Source organism: Leuciscus leuciscus, assembly GCF_965113295.1.
Source record: "Leuciscus leuciscus genome assembly, chromosome: 20".
NCBI lineage: Eukaryota > Metazoa > Chordata > Actinopteri > Cypriniformes > Leuciscidae > Leuciscus > Leuciscus leuciscus.
In genome coordinates, this window is record NC_138744.1 from 34,652,721 (window position 1) to 34,668,483 (window position 15,763).

General features: G+C 39.4%; 1 protein-coding gene and 1 long non-coding RNA gene across 5 annotated transcripts in view; one reads left to right on the forward strand and one right to left on the reverse strand.

Annotated features, from left to right (window-relative positions):
- inpp5b (inositol polyphosphate-5-phosphatase B) overlaps window positions 1-15,763 on the forward strand; it is a 40,042-nt gene that overhangs the window by 8,398 nt on the left and 15,881 nt on the right. For 3 of the 4 annotated variants that reach the window (XR_014200725.1, XR_014200726.1, XM_082150287.1), the window contains 9 exons: window positions 3,512-3,566; window positions 4,812-4,982; window positions 6,299-6,400; window positions 6,915-7,029; window positions 8,277-8,393; window positions 11,120-11,307; window positions 12,274-12,385; window positions 12,469-12,578; window positions 15,046-15,181. Coding sequence is in view for 1 of the 4 variants with exons in the window: in XM_082150287.1 (XP_082006413.1) it covers window positions 3,512-3,566; window positions 4,812-4,982; window positions 6,299-6,400; window positions 6,915-7,029; window positions 8,277-8,393; window positions 11,120-11,307; window positions 12,274-12,385; window positions 12,469-12,578; window positions 15,046-15,181 (1,106 nt within the window). In the remaining 3 variants the exon portion in view is untranslated. Of the gene's footprint in view, window positions 1-278; window positions 476-3,511; window positions 3,567-4,811; window positions 4,983-6,298; window positions 6,401-6,914; window positions 7,030-8,276; window positions 8,394-11,119; window positions 11,308-12,273; window positions 12,386-12,468; window positions 12,579-15,045; window positions 15,182-15,763 lie in introns of those variants that run through there. The other variant, XR_014200727.1, reaches the window with a different exon arrangement.
- LOC309484274 lies at window positions 13,204-14,323 on the reverse strand. The gene is made up of 2 exons (XR_014200809.1): window positions 13,971-14,323; window positions 13,204-13,414 (listed from the first exon to the last, which is right to left on the reverse strand). It is a non-coding gene; the product is annotated as an uncharacterized lncRNA (long non-coding RNA).

Genomic DNA, 15,763 nt, shown 5'->3' on the forward strand with positions numbered 1-15,763 from the left:
ACATGGAGAAACTTTAACAAATCTACATTTGTGTAGGTACAACTTGGCTACATTTATTACACAAAAATTTAATATTTTTGTTGTCCAAAAAGACACCAAATTCGATCGCTGCTGATGTGCAACACTGAAAAACACTATCAGCTAGTTGAGTATGATTCTCGATCGATTGATCGGTGTTCGACCGCGCGAGTCTGCAAACCAACTGCTCATGAATAATAAGTGAGAAATCTGACGGTTAAATCAATGGCTCAATGTGATTGGCTGCAAAGCTGACGTTGGTAAAAGGGCGCTTGCGAAGCCTCGTGATTGGACGCTACAGAAAGAGGAGGCGACGTCACCATGGCGTACTTAATATTCATGAGCCAATCCTTCGGCGTAGACTACCTGCCAAAAGCTCCGTGTGTTTATGTGTTCAGGGTGTAAGTACAGTCAGAATGCGAGAACAGGGAGATGTCTAATGCGACTCCACTAAATGGTAAGAAAAGTGCTCTCGGTTTAATATCAGTTTAAACAAACTAAACATACACAGCTAACGTTACATGTGTAGGAAACAACGAACGTGCGTCTCTTCTCTTTGTATATTTAAATAACTCAGTTCTTCTGGTTTTCACAGTGAAGTGCGTGCGTGCGCGTGTGTGTGTGTGTGTGTGTGTGTGTGTGTGTGTGTGTGTGTGTGTGTGTGTGCGTGCGCGCGCGCGCGCGTGTGCGTGTGTGTGTGTTTAATGTGATACATAGACCTATATGTCTAGATAGGCTTTGATGTAGAACAATAAAGAATACATGAGTAATCCTTTGATCTGAGCTTGTGTACTGTATGAATGTAACGTTACACCTGATAATCTCACAGTCAGCTTTATAAACCGTGTGTGTTTGCTTGTATCTTTATTTCCTTTTCTCCATTTACACATTGTTTATTTATCACTTTATTACGTGTTATTATGGTGTATTTGACCTTAGTGACCTGCTGTGTAACATTTTCTCTATTAAAATCCGTTTAATATCATTTATAGAGACCTTATATGGAGATTAAATGGAATATTTGCTCTTTTAAAATTCATTTGTCAAACCAAAGGACTATTTATATTACATCAGAAGTAAAATGTTTGAAAAGCCAATTACATAATCTAAAATAAATATTTAAAAGTCTGGGACCCACATAGAAAGCCTGGGAAATAAAAATCTGATTTTGATTCAGATTCTGTGAACTATCTAAGCATTTAAACTCCTTTGTACGGCAGTCAGACTTTCTTGTTTCCATTTTGCTCTTTGTAAATTGTTCAAGTAAATTTTATTTTGTAAATAATTAAATAAAAATAATTGTTCTGACAATTCAAAATAATTCTACACATAGGCCTACACTTTTTATATATATATACTTGTACTATATACTTATCATGATGTTTAAAGCTGCAGTCCGTAGCTTTTTTGGGTTAAAAATTATCCAAAATAAATTTTTGAGCAAGTACATAACCAGCCGGTGTTCAAAACTATCTGCTTGCCTTAGCTCGGTTCAGAATGTTAAGCTTGTAATAATGTTTTTAATTCCAGTGGTACTGGTGGATTTCCGTGGGAAATTCGAGCATGTCTTTGCGTCATTACATCACATCTGTCCACATAAAGAAGGAGTCTCGGCTAGTAGGCTATATTGCCTGTGAGGATATTGGTGGTGGAGATTTATAGCCTTTTCTCACAGCATTTGATATAATTAAACTTATCAATTTGATGGCGGATCCAGAAAGGTTCAAACGACAATCACCAACTGGAGATTCACTCGTTGTAAAACGCGAAAGACTTCGGACTTCTGAGAAAAAAAGAGACTGCCATGCGAAAACAAGGACAAATATCGGAAGGGCATTAAATGTTGTCATGTAATGCTTGCTGATGTTGTTAACATTAACAATTTGTGAACAAAGTATAATTTGCAAGGTTTGACGTGATAAGATAATCAGCGCGATTTACTGCAATGCCCTTAGTTGGTCCGAACAAAAGTGGATGTTACTTGTTCAGATGACATTTTCCGGTGAAAATTCTTATGTTGGTCATAACTCCAAAAAGTAGAATCTGTGATTGCAAATGACAGTATCCACACCACCGGCGCGGTGATTGACAGTCGCATATTCTCCTCAAAACATTGGATTCATCCTCGCTGTGCCATGCCGAGGCACAACGCATGTAAAGTTGATAATTCCGCGAATAACTGCCATTGCAGATTTCGAACAGAGATGGCGACAAAGAGGAAAAACTGCGGACTGCAGCTTTAAAATTAAGATATGATAAATTTAGAACGTAAAGATTAAATAAAAAGTCTGTCTCAGACACTACTGGATATAATAACTTTAACCTAATTGTAATGCATGATTTTTATCGTGGAGTCGTGGACTGATGATTTTAAAAATAAGTATCTCTAGTCCATTCCAAGGTCACAAAAATTGACTTTTCGTTCAAAAATGACTTCATAATATCCAGGCGTCTAATGTGAATCAGTGTAATCAAACCCAACATGAGCAGGTGAGGCTTTAAGGTTTAACTAAACTAAAATCTTCTGGTAAGTCTAAATGAGCCGACCGAACTTTACTGTGTTAATGCAGTTTTAGCTCAAGCCATTGCTATGACATTTCCTGAGTGTGTGAAAGCGTGAGAAAACGGGCGTTTGTTTTGGCCCCGTCCACATTCCACTTGTATGACATCATCGCAGAGTTCATGATGTCATCACAGTCGAACTTTGACCTGATCTCTCCGCTCGTTATCAGAACAGATCATTTCCCACAGATTGCTGTTAGAAACTTAGGTTACACTTTATTTTAAGGTGTCATTGTTACAGTGTAATTATACATTTAAGTACTGAGTAATATTAGTTAACTACATGTAGTTACTATAGGGTTAGGGTTAGGATGGGTGTTTGGTTAAGGGTTAATTGCATGTAATTATGCATAATTTATAGTTATTACTACAGTAACTACATGTAACGTGTAACAATGACACTGTAAAATAAATTGTTACCGAAACTTTTTTAAGTGCTTGAAAATACAGCTGCAGGGTTCATACAAGGTGATTAAAGTGCTTGAATTTGACTTTTGGAAATTTAAGTCTTGGAAAACCCTTATATTTCTGAAAAGTGCTTGAATTATTGAAAGACAATAGGCTATATTAGAAAGTAGTGTTTAATTTTATTGATGATACAGAGCCATTTCAAATGGCTATGATAATTCAAGTATATGATACAGCTTTGAATTTTTTTAGAATTTGAAACATAATCAAGATATTGTTTGATAAGTGAGATCTCTGATTGTAGTCCTTGGAAACCCCAAAAGTAGTGCTTGAAAAGTCCTTGAAAGTCCTGGAATTTCACTTTGCAGAATCTGTACGAACCCTGGAGCTGTGGACTCGTTTATTGTGGGTCACGGTTTCAGAAAAACTCATAAGATTTGAGCGAGTCTGTATTAATGAAGGACTTGTGTTTATGTAATGCTGTGGACTAATCTGAGATAATCTTCTGTCTCCACGTTTGCAGGAAAAGCCGACGGCGTCGGACAGAAGAAAGAGGACGAGCGCGGTGTGTGTGAGAGGTACGTTTCACACTGTTAGCGTTTACATTATTTCATAAATCTGCAGTCATAACAGCTTAAACATAGTATATATAGTTATAACATAACTTTTAAAGCCGGGCTTATTCAACATCTCGTCGTTTTTTTAATGCGGCCGTCCAATTGATCTTGAGGAAATCTCATATTTTCATGTTTCCAAAACATGTTTTTTTATTTAACGCAGTGTGTTTATGACAGTAATTTGCAGACTAATCTTCAGTCGCCAAAAACAAGATGCATGATGTCATACACTGTAGAAGAGAAATCAGTGATGAAAACAAACCTTCAAGGAAGGAAGAAAAACGTTTGCTTTCATTCTCTTTAAGGAGTATTTTAAATGTTCAATCCCCAGTTTTCCTCATTTCTAATAGCTTTACAAAACCGTTATGGTTTGATTTTCAAGGTGAGGTTAATAATCTGTTTGTTAGTTGGGAGTGTGAAGTCATGTTTTAACCTTAAAACAATACTTTAATACTGTTTATTTACTGTAACAGTGCTGATGTAAGATATAATTTGTATATCTAACTCAGTGTTTTTGACCACAGCTACATTTATGTGAGAATAATACAGTAAAAACAGTCAAATATTATTCCAATTTAAAACAGCTGTTTTCTATGTGAATATATAGTTAAGTGTAATTTATTCCTGTGATCAAAGCTGAATTTTCAGCATCATTACTCCAGTCTTCAGTGTCACATGATCCTTCAGAAATCAGTATAATATGATGATTTGATGCTCAAGAAACATTTGTGATTATTATCAGCGTTGAAAACAGGAGTGTTGCTTCATATTTTTATTTTTCCGGATTATTTGAAAAATCGAAAGTTCAAAAGAACAGCGTTAATGTCTTTACTGGTCATTTTAAAGCATCCAACCCTTGTTCCCCTGTCTTGTGTGTTCCTGGACTTTTATGTTATTTCCTGTCTTGTTCCTTGTTTTGCAGTTCCATGTTACTGATTAGTCTCCCCAGGTGTTTCTCATTAGCCACGCCCCCTTGTTATCTTGTTACGCTTGTCTGCCTGATATATCGCCCTTTGTTTCACTTGTTCTCTGTCAGTCGTTGAATGGACATTCCTCCTGTTCCATGTGTTCACACTTTAATAAATCTAAACTGCACGTGGATCCGCTTCCCAGCCTGCTTCTGTGCCTGTCTCAAAAGTTACACATCCTTATTGAATAGAAGTAAAATATTTCTGTCATAAATCATTTCATCTGGTTTTGTTTCAGTCAGGAGAGAGGGAAGGGCGAGGTGAGAGATGACCTGATCCGAAACTCCCAGCACATCTTGTCAAATAAAGACCAGATGCTTGGGATGCCCCAGTTCGGCTTGCGGGATAACCTCATCAAATGTGAGCTCCTGAAGAACGAGGATGCCTACACATACATCCAGAACTACAGGTGTGGATCAGTGCAAGTTCTCATGCTTGAGGTCAAAGAGGACCGATTATGAGTTTCACAGAGTCTTGATGTTGTTTTCAGGCTCTACTAGAAAAGGTTTTCCTCTTTGAATGTTGATTATTTTCCCCCATATTCTCCATTGTTGCAGCTCCTCTCTTCCCAGTCTGTCAGTAACGCTCTGTTTAGTTCCTGTCTCTATGAAGCCCCTCCTTCTGAAAAGCACACTGTGCTCTGATTGGTCGGCTGGATCAGTGTGTTGTGATTGGTCGAGTGCTTTGAGTGTGTTTGGGAAATCCCCCGGCTCTTACCATAATCGCCAGTTTCAACAGACTACTAACTAGCTCAACCAGGCCCTGCCCCTTTATTCTGCGTATTAATTATTTAAATTAGGAATATTGTGACGGGTTCATTCCCGGAAGAAACTCAAGACTACAATGGAGGGGTTTCAGGGAGTTCAGAAACACTGACACTGAATGCATAAATTATATATTCTTGACATTACTGTGAAATATTGTTAACATTAGCTATAACAGTTATTCCCTGTTAAAAAAAGTGTATTTTAGTGTTTCGTTTCCCTCCCACAAAACAATTAAATAAATAAAAATCATTAAAAAATGAATAAAAAAATAAATAAAAATTTGCTCCAAATATTTTATTGACTAGAAATACCTTTTTGTGAGGAAAGTCTTTTTATTTATAATTTTATTTATTATTATGTATAATAATAACACTTATAAAATCACAAATTATTATGTAAACATTAATCAGAAAAGACTGGAAAATTCATGAATATTTATGAATATACACTATTTAAGACTGATCTAAGCAGTTTCACTGTACCTTTGGTCGCCTTTATTTAGAAAACAAACTCAAAGATCGTTCCTGAAACCTATTAATTATAAATAACACTTTGAAACAATAACTATAACCAGAATTTTCAATTAAACAGTTTTGTTTTTTACTCGTACCTTTTTCTATTTAGTCTACTTTGTTTTCCCTTAGAAATGCAGCAGTGACTCAACGTTGCCCCCTGTTGAGCAAAACCCTGTCCTACAGCTGCAAATACATGAAGAGTATTCATAAATCATAAGTATAGGTGCTCAAAGCTCTTGTTTAGGACAAAAAGCATTAAGTCCAGAGTCAGATTGGCTTTATTATGCCTGTTTTATTCTGACCATGGCAGTCGTTCTCTCAGGCTCATCGTGAGCTTTCAGTATGCGTGAGATGTTTCTTAATTTAAACCGGCAGCTTCTCTCTTTGGCTCGTGTTGTGGGATCTTTTGAATCATCGGCTCTGTTCTCATTGTGTGCCGACAGCTTCTTCTTGGGAACGTACAATGTGAACGGCCAGAATCCGAAGGAAAGTCTCAGTCCATGGCTGGCGTCCACCGCCACCCCTCCTGACTTCTACCTTGTGGGGTGAGAATCTGCATTTGTATATTTATGACCCTGGATCACAATACCAGTCACAAGTCGCACGGGTATATTTGTGGCAATAGCCAACAGTACATTGTATGGGTCAAAATTATTGATTTTTCTTTTAGGCCAAAAATCATTAGGATATTAAAGTAAAGATCATGTTCCATGAAGATATTTTGTACATTTCCTACCGTAAATAGATAAAACATTTATTTTTGTGAGTGAATGCAGCACAATCGTGAACATAAATGGACAACTTTAAAGGAGATTTTCTCAATGTTTCTCAATTTTTTTTGCACCCTCAGATTCCAGATTTGCAATAGTTGTATCTCGGCCAAATATTGTCCTGTCCTGACAAACCATACATCAATGGAAATCTTATTGATTCAGCTTTCAGATGATGTATAAATCTCAATTTTAAAAATGTAACCCATGTGACTGGTTTTGTGGTCCAGGGTCACATTTATGATAACGTACACAGTGGTGAAGATGTGAGTGTGATTCCCTGCTGTAGTTTCCAGGAGCTGGATCTCAGTAAGGAGGCGTTTCTCTTCAATGATACTCCTAAAGAGCTCGAGTGGATGCAAGCCGTCTCCAAGAGCCTCCATCCAGATGCCAAGTATGCTTTTGTAAGGACCTCCTCTGCCCTCGCACCCATGAGCTAATGTTAAGATCAAACACAGAAGCACTGGTTTATTAGGATAATAACACCCTAATAGTCAACTAAACTATAAAACTCATCTTTGATCACCAAAATTACATATTTAAATGTTTTTTCCTTGAAAACAATGTCTTCATGCCTTAAAATATCTTGAATATAACTCGATAGCCTGGCTCCGCCCTCCTACGTACTTCTGCTCAATTTTCATTTTCCTTCAGTACTCCGTCTGGTTTTGCGGTATATTCTTGGGTTTTCTCCGGTCAGTTTTTTTACTGGTCCAATCAGCGAACTGAGGGACTGGCTGAGAACGATGACTTTGAGGTGCACTAGTTTGAGTTGTTGACGTACCTCATGACCAAACGTTAGCGATTGGTTATGGCAGATCCAGAGTGGCTCTGGGCAGATCCAATAGTTTTAAACTTCACCTCTTCCAGGCTCAGCCCTGCTTAGCTTCAGTGGGCAACCAGTCTTGGGCTACAGGGTGAAATGGCTGCTGTCATAAATCTTAAGTCGATTTAAGATTTAAGAAAAATCTTAAGTAGGGGGAAGCCCTATTTATTAGAATATGCTTCTGATATGGATGGCTTTCAATTTATTACAAACTTCTAACTAGTCTCTGGTAAATCTTGAATGCTTTAGAGCAACAGACTTAAGTTTGATCTCTTTTTAAAGACGACACTTGGCAGATTATTGCTGAAGTGAAACGTTTTTTTTTTTTAAGAAACTTTAAAAAAGTTACAGAATTTTACGTTTGTTATGAAAAATGCGCAAAAATACTATTTTCAAATTTTATATGAAATATATATTTTCAAAAACACCTTTTATTCTAAAACTGCAAGAAAATCAAAACCATAAATCTGAACTAATTATGTTCCAAATTTGAGCTTGATATCTCAAAAAATTAGCTTTCAGTAAAATTGTATTTGGCTGCAGTACCAAACACTTCCACTAGATGAAATTTGTCTCCCATTCATTTCCATTTTTGACCATGATTAGAACAAGTGTGACAATTTTTTTCAGGACCGTTTAACCTTTTCGAATCATGTCCATGATTTTTGTTTTTGAGTTCACATAGCAAGTGCCAAAGCCTTTACTAAGTTTCGTACCATTCCGATGAAGTAAACAATACTAAAAAATGTAAAATGATGAAGAGCACCAGAGGGTTAAATGTTTCACCCCTTTATTGTCCTTGTAAGAGTATTGCTGTGTGTTCAGGTGAAGCTGGTGCGGTTGGTGGGAATCATGCTGTTGTTCTATGTGAAAGTGGAGCACGTGGCGCACATCTCTGAGATGGAGTCCGAGACCGTCGGCACAGGCGTCATGGGGCGCATGGTGAGTGTGTTACGAGGAGCGCATGGTGAGTGTGTTATATGGGGCGGATGGTGAGTGTGTTATATGGGGCGGATGGTGAGTGTGTTATATGGGGCGGATGGTGAGTGTGTTATATGGGGTGGATGGTGAGTGTGTTATATGGGGTGGATGGTGAGTGTGTTACGAGGAGCGCATGGTGAGTGTGTTATATGGGTCGCATGGTGAGTGTGTTACGAGGAGCGCGTGGTGAGTGTGTTACGAAGGGCGCATGGTGAGTGTGTTGCGAGGAGCGCATGGTGAGTGTGTTACGAGGAGCGCATGGTGAGTGTTATGAGGAGCGCATGGTGAGTGTGTTACGAAGAGCGCATGGTGAGTGCATTACGAGGAGCGTGTGGTGAGTGTTACGAAGAGCGCATGTTAGTGTGTTACGAGGAGCGTATGGGTAGTGTGTTACGAAGAGCGCATGGTGAGTGTGTTATATGGAGCGCATGGTGAGTGTTATGAGGAGCGCGTGGTGAGTGTGTTATATGGGGCGCATGATGAGTGTGTTACGAAGAGCACGTGGTGAGTGCGTTATATGGGGCGCATGATGAGTGTGTTACGAAGAGCACGTGGTGAGTGCGTTATATGGGGCGCATGGTGAGTGTGTTGCGAGGAGCGCATGGTGAGTGTTATGAGGAGCGCATGGTGAGTGTGTTACGAAGAGCGCATGGTGAGTGCATTACGAGGAGCGCATGGTGAGTGTTACGAAGAGCGCATGTTAGTGTGTTACGAGGAGCGTATGGGTAGTGTGTTACGAAGAGCGCATGGTGAGTGTGTTATATGGGGCGCATGGTGAGTGTTATGAGGAGCGCGTGGTGAGTGTGTTATATGGGGCGCATGGTGAGTGTGTTACGAAAAGTGCATGGTGAGTGTGTTACGAGGAGCGCATGGTGAGTGTGTTGCGAAGAGTGCATGGTGAGTGTGTTACGAGGAGCGCATGGTGAGTGTGTTACGAAGAGCGCATGGTGAGTGTGTTACGAAGAGCGCATGGTGAGTGTGTTACGAAGAGTGCATGGTGGTGAGTGTGTTACGAGGAGCGTATGGGTAGTGTGTTACGAAGAGCGCATGGTGAGTGTGTTATATGGGGTGGATGGCGAGTGTGTTACGAGGAGCGCATGGTGAGTGTGTTACGAAGAGTGCATGTGAGTATGTTACGAGGAGCATATTGGTAGTGTGTTATGAAGAGCGCATGGTGAGTGTGTTATATGGGGTGGATGGCGAGTGTTACGAGGAGTGCACGGTGAGTGTGTTACGAAGAGTGCACGGTGAGTGTGTTACGAAGAGTGCACGGTGAGTGTGTTACGAAGAGTGCACGGTGAGTGTGTTACGAAGAGTGCACGGTGAGTGTGTTACGAAGAGTGCACATTGAGTGTGTTACGAAGAGTGCACGTTGAGTGTGTTACGAAGAGTGCACGGTGAGTGTGTTACGATGAGTGCATGGTGAGTGTGTTACGAAGAGCGCATGGTGAGTGTCTTATATGGGGCACATGGTGAGTGTTGCGAAGAGCGCTTGGCGAGTGCGTTATATGGGGTGCATGGTAAGTGTGTTACGAAGAGTGAGTGGTGAGTGTGTTACGAAGAGCGCGTTGTGAGTGTGTTACGAAGAGCGCATGGTGAGTGTGTTACGAGGAGCGCATGGTGAGTGTGTTATGGGGTGCATGGTGAGTGTGTTATGGGGCGCATGGTGAGTGTGTTACGACGAGTGCATGATGAGTGTGTTACGACGAGTGCATGGTGAGTGTGTTACGAAGAGCGCATGGTGAGTGTGTTATATGGGGCGGATGGCGAGTTACGAGGAGCGCATGGTGAGTGTGTTACGAGGAGCGCATGGTGAGTGTGTTACGAAGAGGGCATGGTGAGTGTGTTACGAGGAGCTCATGGTGAGTGTGTTATATGGGGCGGATGGTGAGTGTGTTATGAGGAGCGGATGGTGAATGTGTTACGAAGAGTGCATGGTGAGTGTGTTACGATGAGTGCATGGTGAGTGTGTTACGATGAGTGCATGGTGAGTGTGTTACGAAGAGCGCATGGTGAGTGTCTTATATGGGGCACATGGTGAGTGTTGCGAAGAGCGCTTGGCGAGTGCGTTATATGGGGTGCATGGTAAGTGTGTTACGAAGAGTGAGTGGTGAGTGTGTTACGAAGAGCGCGTTGTGAGTGTGTTACGAAGAGCGCATGGTGAGTGTGTTACGAGGAGCGCATGGTGAGTGTGTTACGACGAGTGCATGATGAGTGTGTTACGACGAGTGCATGGTGAGTGTGTTACGAAGAGCGCATGGTGAGTGTGTTATATGGGGCGGATGGCGAGTGTGTTACGAGGAGCGCATGGTGAGTGTGTTACGAGGAGCGCATGGTGAGTGTGTTACGAGGAGCTCATGGTGAGTGTGTTATATGGGGCGGATGGTGAGTGTGTTATGAGGAGCGGATGGTGAATGTGTTAGAGGAGCGCATGGTGAGTGTGTTACTAGGAGCTCATGGTGAGTCAGTTAGAGGAGCTCTGAATGTAGACAACCTAACAACCTCTCCTTAAAATAAAGTGTAACCTTGATGAGCTCCATTTTCTCATGCCTAGTTCTGCATGTTATATCGTGGCATATTAACATTACTATCTCTACAAAATGGACTCCAACTGTTCTCCTAAATTAGAAGCAAAAAGAATGTAAGCATAAGCTTATAACATTCAAATAACCTTCTTTCTCCTTTAGGGCAATAAAGGTGCAGTAGCCATTCGCTTCCAGTTTCACAACTCGGACATCTGTGTGGTGAACTCCCACCTCGCCGCGCACACCGACGAGTTTGAACGACGCAATCAGGATTTTAAGGACATTTGCCGCAGGATTCAGTTCCGGCAGGAGGACCCCTCACTGCCCCCCCTCACAATCATGAAACACAAGTATGAACTAAACACGATAGCTGGCCAATATGCAGCATATCTGATATAAAGGGGTCTTAAAATGCCCTTTTTACAAGATGTAAAATAAGTCTTTGATGTCCCAGAGTGTGTATTTGAAGTTTTAGCTCAAAATACCCCACAGGTATTTTATAGCATGTTAAAATTTTCACTTTTTGAGGTGAGCAAAAACACGCCGTTTTTGTGTGTCCATTTAAATGCAAATGAGCTGTTGCTCCCAGCACAGAGGGTGGAGCTTCAACAGCGTGTGTGTGTGTGTGTGTGTGTGTGTGTGTGTGTGTGTGTGTGTGTGTGTGTGTGTGTGTGTGTGTGTGTGTGTGTGTGTGTGTGTGTGTGTGTGTGTGTGTGTGTGTGTGTGTGTGTGTGTGTGTGTGTGTGTGTGTGTGTGTGTGTGTGTGTGTGTGTGTGTGTGTGTGTGTGTGTGTGTGTGTGTGTTAGCAGCTCCTATTATCTCACACACGCGCACTGAAAATGTAAAAAAGTTTTAGCCTTTTTATGTTCAAACTGGAGTCGACAAAGATGTAGAGACTCAAGAAGAAGTGACAACGTTAGTTGATGAATTTATGTAGCTGATGTGGAGTTAACTATCTTCAAGTCATTGATTAGCATATTCTGTCATGATAATCTATAAATCGCGTTCCCGGGGGCGGTGTGTATGCAAATTTTAGGATTAGTGATGTCACTAACCCGTGAAGAAGCTCATTGTAGTTCCTATCAGCCGTTTGTTGTAGTCCTTAAACAGCGATTTCTGTAAAAGAAAATATCTCCCTTTGATTTGAGCTTTGAGCATCGTAACTTTGCAGATGTTGTTAATGCTCAAACTGCAACATTACACACTAACTAAAGTTAAATAAAGTGAAATCATAATCAACCACCCATTTAATTAGAAACAATTGTCAGGTTTTCCCTGTTTAAGTCTTTTATCGTCAATGTTCTCTTCTTTTCCAGTGTTGTGTTATGGCTGGGAGATCTAAACTATCGATTAAGTGACCTTGAAGTCGATCATGTGAAGGAATTAATAGCTAAAAAGGAGTTTGAGACCCTTTGTAATCATGACCAGGTAAGACTCGACACAGCTGCGGTTTCTCTGGATAATGTTGAGTTATATGGAAATATGAATGACTGTGTGTGTGTGTGTTTCAGCTGAAGCGGCAGATGGATGAGGAAGTTGTGTTTGTGGGATTCACGGAGGGAGAGATTGATTTCCAACCCACATACAAATATGATACTGGCTCAGATCAGTGGGACACAAGGTCAGAGAACACCATCACACATAATTTCTCCTGTCACACTTTCAATAAAAGAGCTAATATTCTCCACAACATACAATAAACGAACACATAGCAATGTGCTAAAATCACATGTCCTTTACACATGCAAGAAACATTTACTAACATTACAAGTGAACTAAGGCTGCACGATATTCAAATGCAGTTTAATTAAATAAATATATGCACTGCTTGTGTTACTGTTAAGCATGGCACACGTTTACACACGCTCGGTTTATTTACTGTGAACCAAGCCAATCTGAGACACTAAAACATGAGTGTTTCATGTACATTTATCATGAGCTTCACTTTGAAAAATGCAGAGAATACATTTGCCAGGATACTGTCAAAATAAAAGCTTGAAGGTTAAAGTCGGCATTAAATGAAAGTTAGACTGGTCTTTTCTCCCCTATTGTGCCGTATATCCGAGTGAAACTCTTCTGGAACAAGAACAAATGTAGGGAACCCTCGTCATCAGAGAAGAGATGCTGCAAGAGGAAGTTATTTTGATTCAAGATTACCTAAAAATACAAGAATATTTAATTTTGATTTCATTAATGTTTCAAAATAAATAAATATAGACAAATATATTAGTATTGTAATTTTAAAGTTGTTTTTTTATTCTTTTTTTTAATAATCACAAACAAATAAACAATTATTATTACTTCATAGTCATATTAAATGGGTCAAAAACAGTGGCAGTTTTTGCAGACTGCAATATATATCACAGAAAAGCAAAATATTGAAATGTAAAGTTTTTTCCAATATTATGCTGCCCTACAGTCTAAAGCAAATAAATAAATTTAGAACATAATAAAATCCTATACAAGTAGGAAATGGCAAGTGTTTGCAAAACAGTATTATTTCTGGTCTGATTACTTCATCAAAGCAATGTTTTTTTTTTATTGCTGGTTTCCTTTATTATTATTATTATTCACAGTTGATAGTGAATGACAGCCCTATAAACCATACATAAGAAAGTTATGAAATTTGGCACACTTATAGAGGTGACCCTGAATAGTAATCTGACTATTTGTTGACTATCTGTTTCTAGGACCAACTTTATAGCGCCACCACCAGTTCAAATATTCACTTTTCTTTTTGTCATAACTTTTTTACCTTTTGTCCTTGAAACAAATTTATTAGTACAGCCGATTACTCTCCTCGTGCTGAAAAAAAACTCTCAGATGATCATTGGACCAAGCCTCACAGAAATGACAGAATGAAATTTTGATATACATTTTTGTTAAAGGAGAACTCCGGTCAATTTTAACATTGAGCAAATTGTTTTGTAAATTTGGAGTGCTGTCAGTACAGAGAACAACGACAAAAATCGGTGTTGCCTACACCGTGTTATCCTCTTTTTAAAATTTGCACCCTGTTGACTTCAATGGGGCAAGTTTTAAACCTGCTTTTAGCCTCTTAACATCCTTGATGTGTCATTACAAGTGCCCAGCCAATGTGAGTGATTCCTTCAGAGTGAACACGGTGAATCTGACTGCAGTAGATGTGAAAGATATGAATACAAATGATGTTAATTCAGCCAGCGCACATACCTGTATTTTCTTCCTGTTTTCGGTCGAAGTCCACAGTAGTCGATTGTCGAGTTCACGCGCTTGATAACCTATGCGCGTGAACTCGACAGTCGACTACTGTGGACTTTGACCGAAAACAGGAAGAAAATACAGGTATGTGCGCTGGCTGAATTAACATCATTTTTATTCATATCTTTCACAACAGGGTGCAAATTTTAAAAAGACGATAACACGGTGTAGGCAACACCGATTTTGTCGTTGTTCTCTGTACTGACAGCACTCCAAATTTACAAAAAAATTCGCTCAATGTTAAAATTGACCGGAGTTCTCCTTTAAAAGGTTACAGTGATGTGAACTTAATATTGACTCTGAATTACACTAGATGATATATCTCTGCAATAGTTTTATCTATGGAAACAAAACTTGGTACACTTCATCAACACCATGATCTGAGGGTGCGTGCCAAATTTGGAAACATCGCCACCTACAGGTCATGAGATCTGAAAAATGGCTATGTTTCTCACAACTTTAGAAATGTTTGTCAGAATGTTTGGTCATGGATCAGATCGGAAGAGTCACATGTCTGCCGCTTTGAAATTTGTCATAAATTGCAAAAAAAATACTTTGACGTGACACATCGGAACAAAATTTCATCAACAGCATATCCTGAAGATACCCAAAACATTTGAAGACAGCATCGCCTAGAGTTCAGAAGTTGTGTGATATTCATGTTCTTGATGTGGTTTAGCCCCATTATTTATTCCTGAGATCAAAGCTGAATTTTCAGCATCATTACTCAGTCTTCAGTGTCACATGATCCTTCAGACATCATTATAATATGATGATTTGATGCTCAAGAAACATATATGATTATTATCAGTGTCAAAAACACTTTATTTGTGTTTGTGTTTATGCAGTGAGAAGTGTCGAGTTCCTGCATGGTGTGACCGCATCCTGTGGAGGGGGAAGGCCATAAAACAGCTTAATTACCAGAGTCACATGACCCTGAAGACCAGTGACCACAAACCCGTCAGCTCTATGCTAGAAATAGGGGTGAGAACAGCAGACGTGATTGTACACACTCTTCATTCTCAGTAGGGTTGGGTATCGCAATATAATGACCAAAAATTAACAGGCTAAAGAACACTTACACAAGGAACGTTTGCCTGTGGTTTAAAAATACCATAGAAGAACAACTAGCTTAACTAATGAAACATTTCAAGCATTATTATAAGACAAGTAAACAATCAGTAGTTAAAAAACAACAACTAAAAAATTTGCAATCACAACAAATATATACAACTGAACAAAGATATGATTGAAATAAAGTGTTTTAAGATTTTCGGTTATTCAGGTACAGAAACTGTAATCACATGTAAAATAACACTGCACTTTATAAATAAAATATACATTACTAATATAGTTACACAAAAGTTATTCAGTCAAGAACGAGTGAATTTTAGTTTTTAATTTTAGATTAGTGTTATAGAGACGGCAGGAATATTAGGCTGCTGTCACTTTAAGAGTTGCACTGATCCAGTATACTGATACACATGTTTGCAGCACAGAAAACAGCGAGTCGTCTCACGCTTGAATTGTTTAAAGTCATATTGAAATGCTCAAAAATCAATAAGA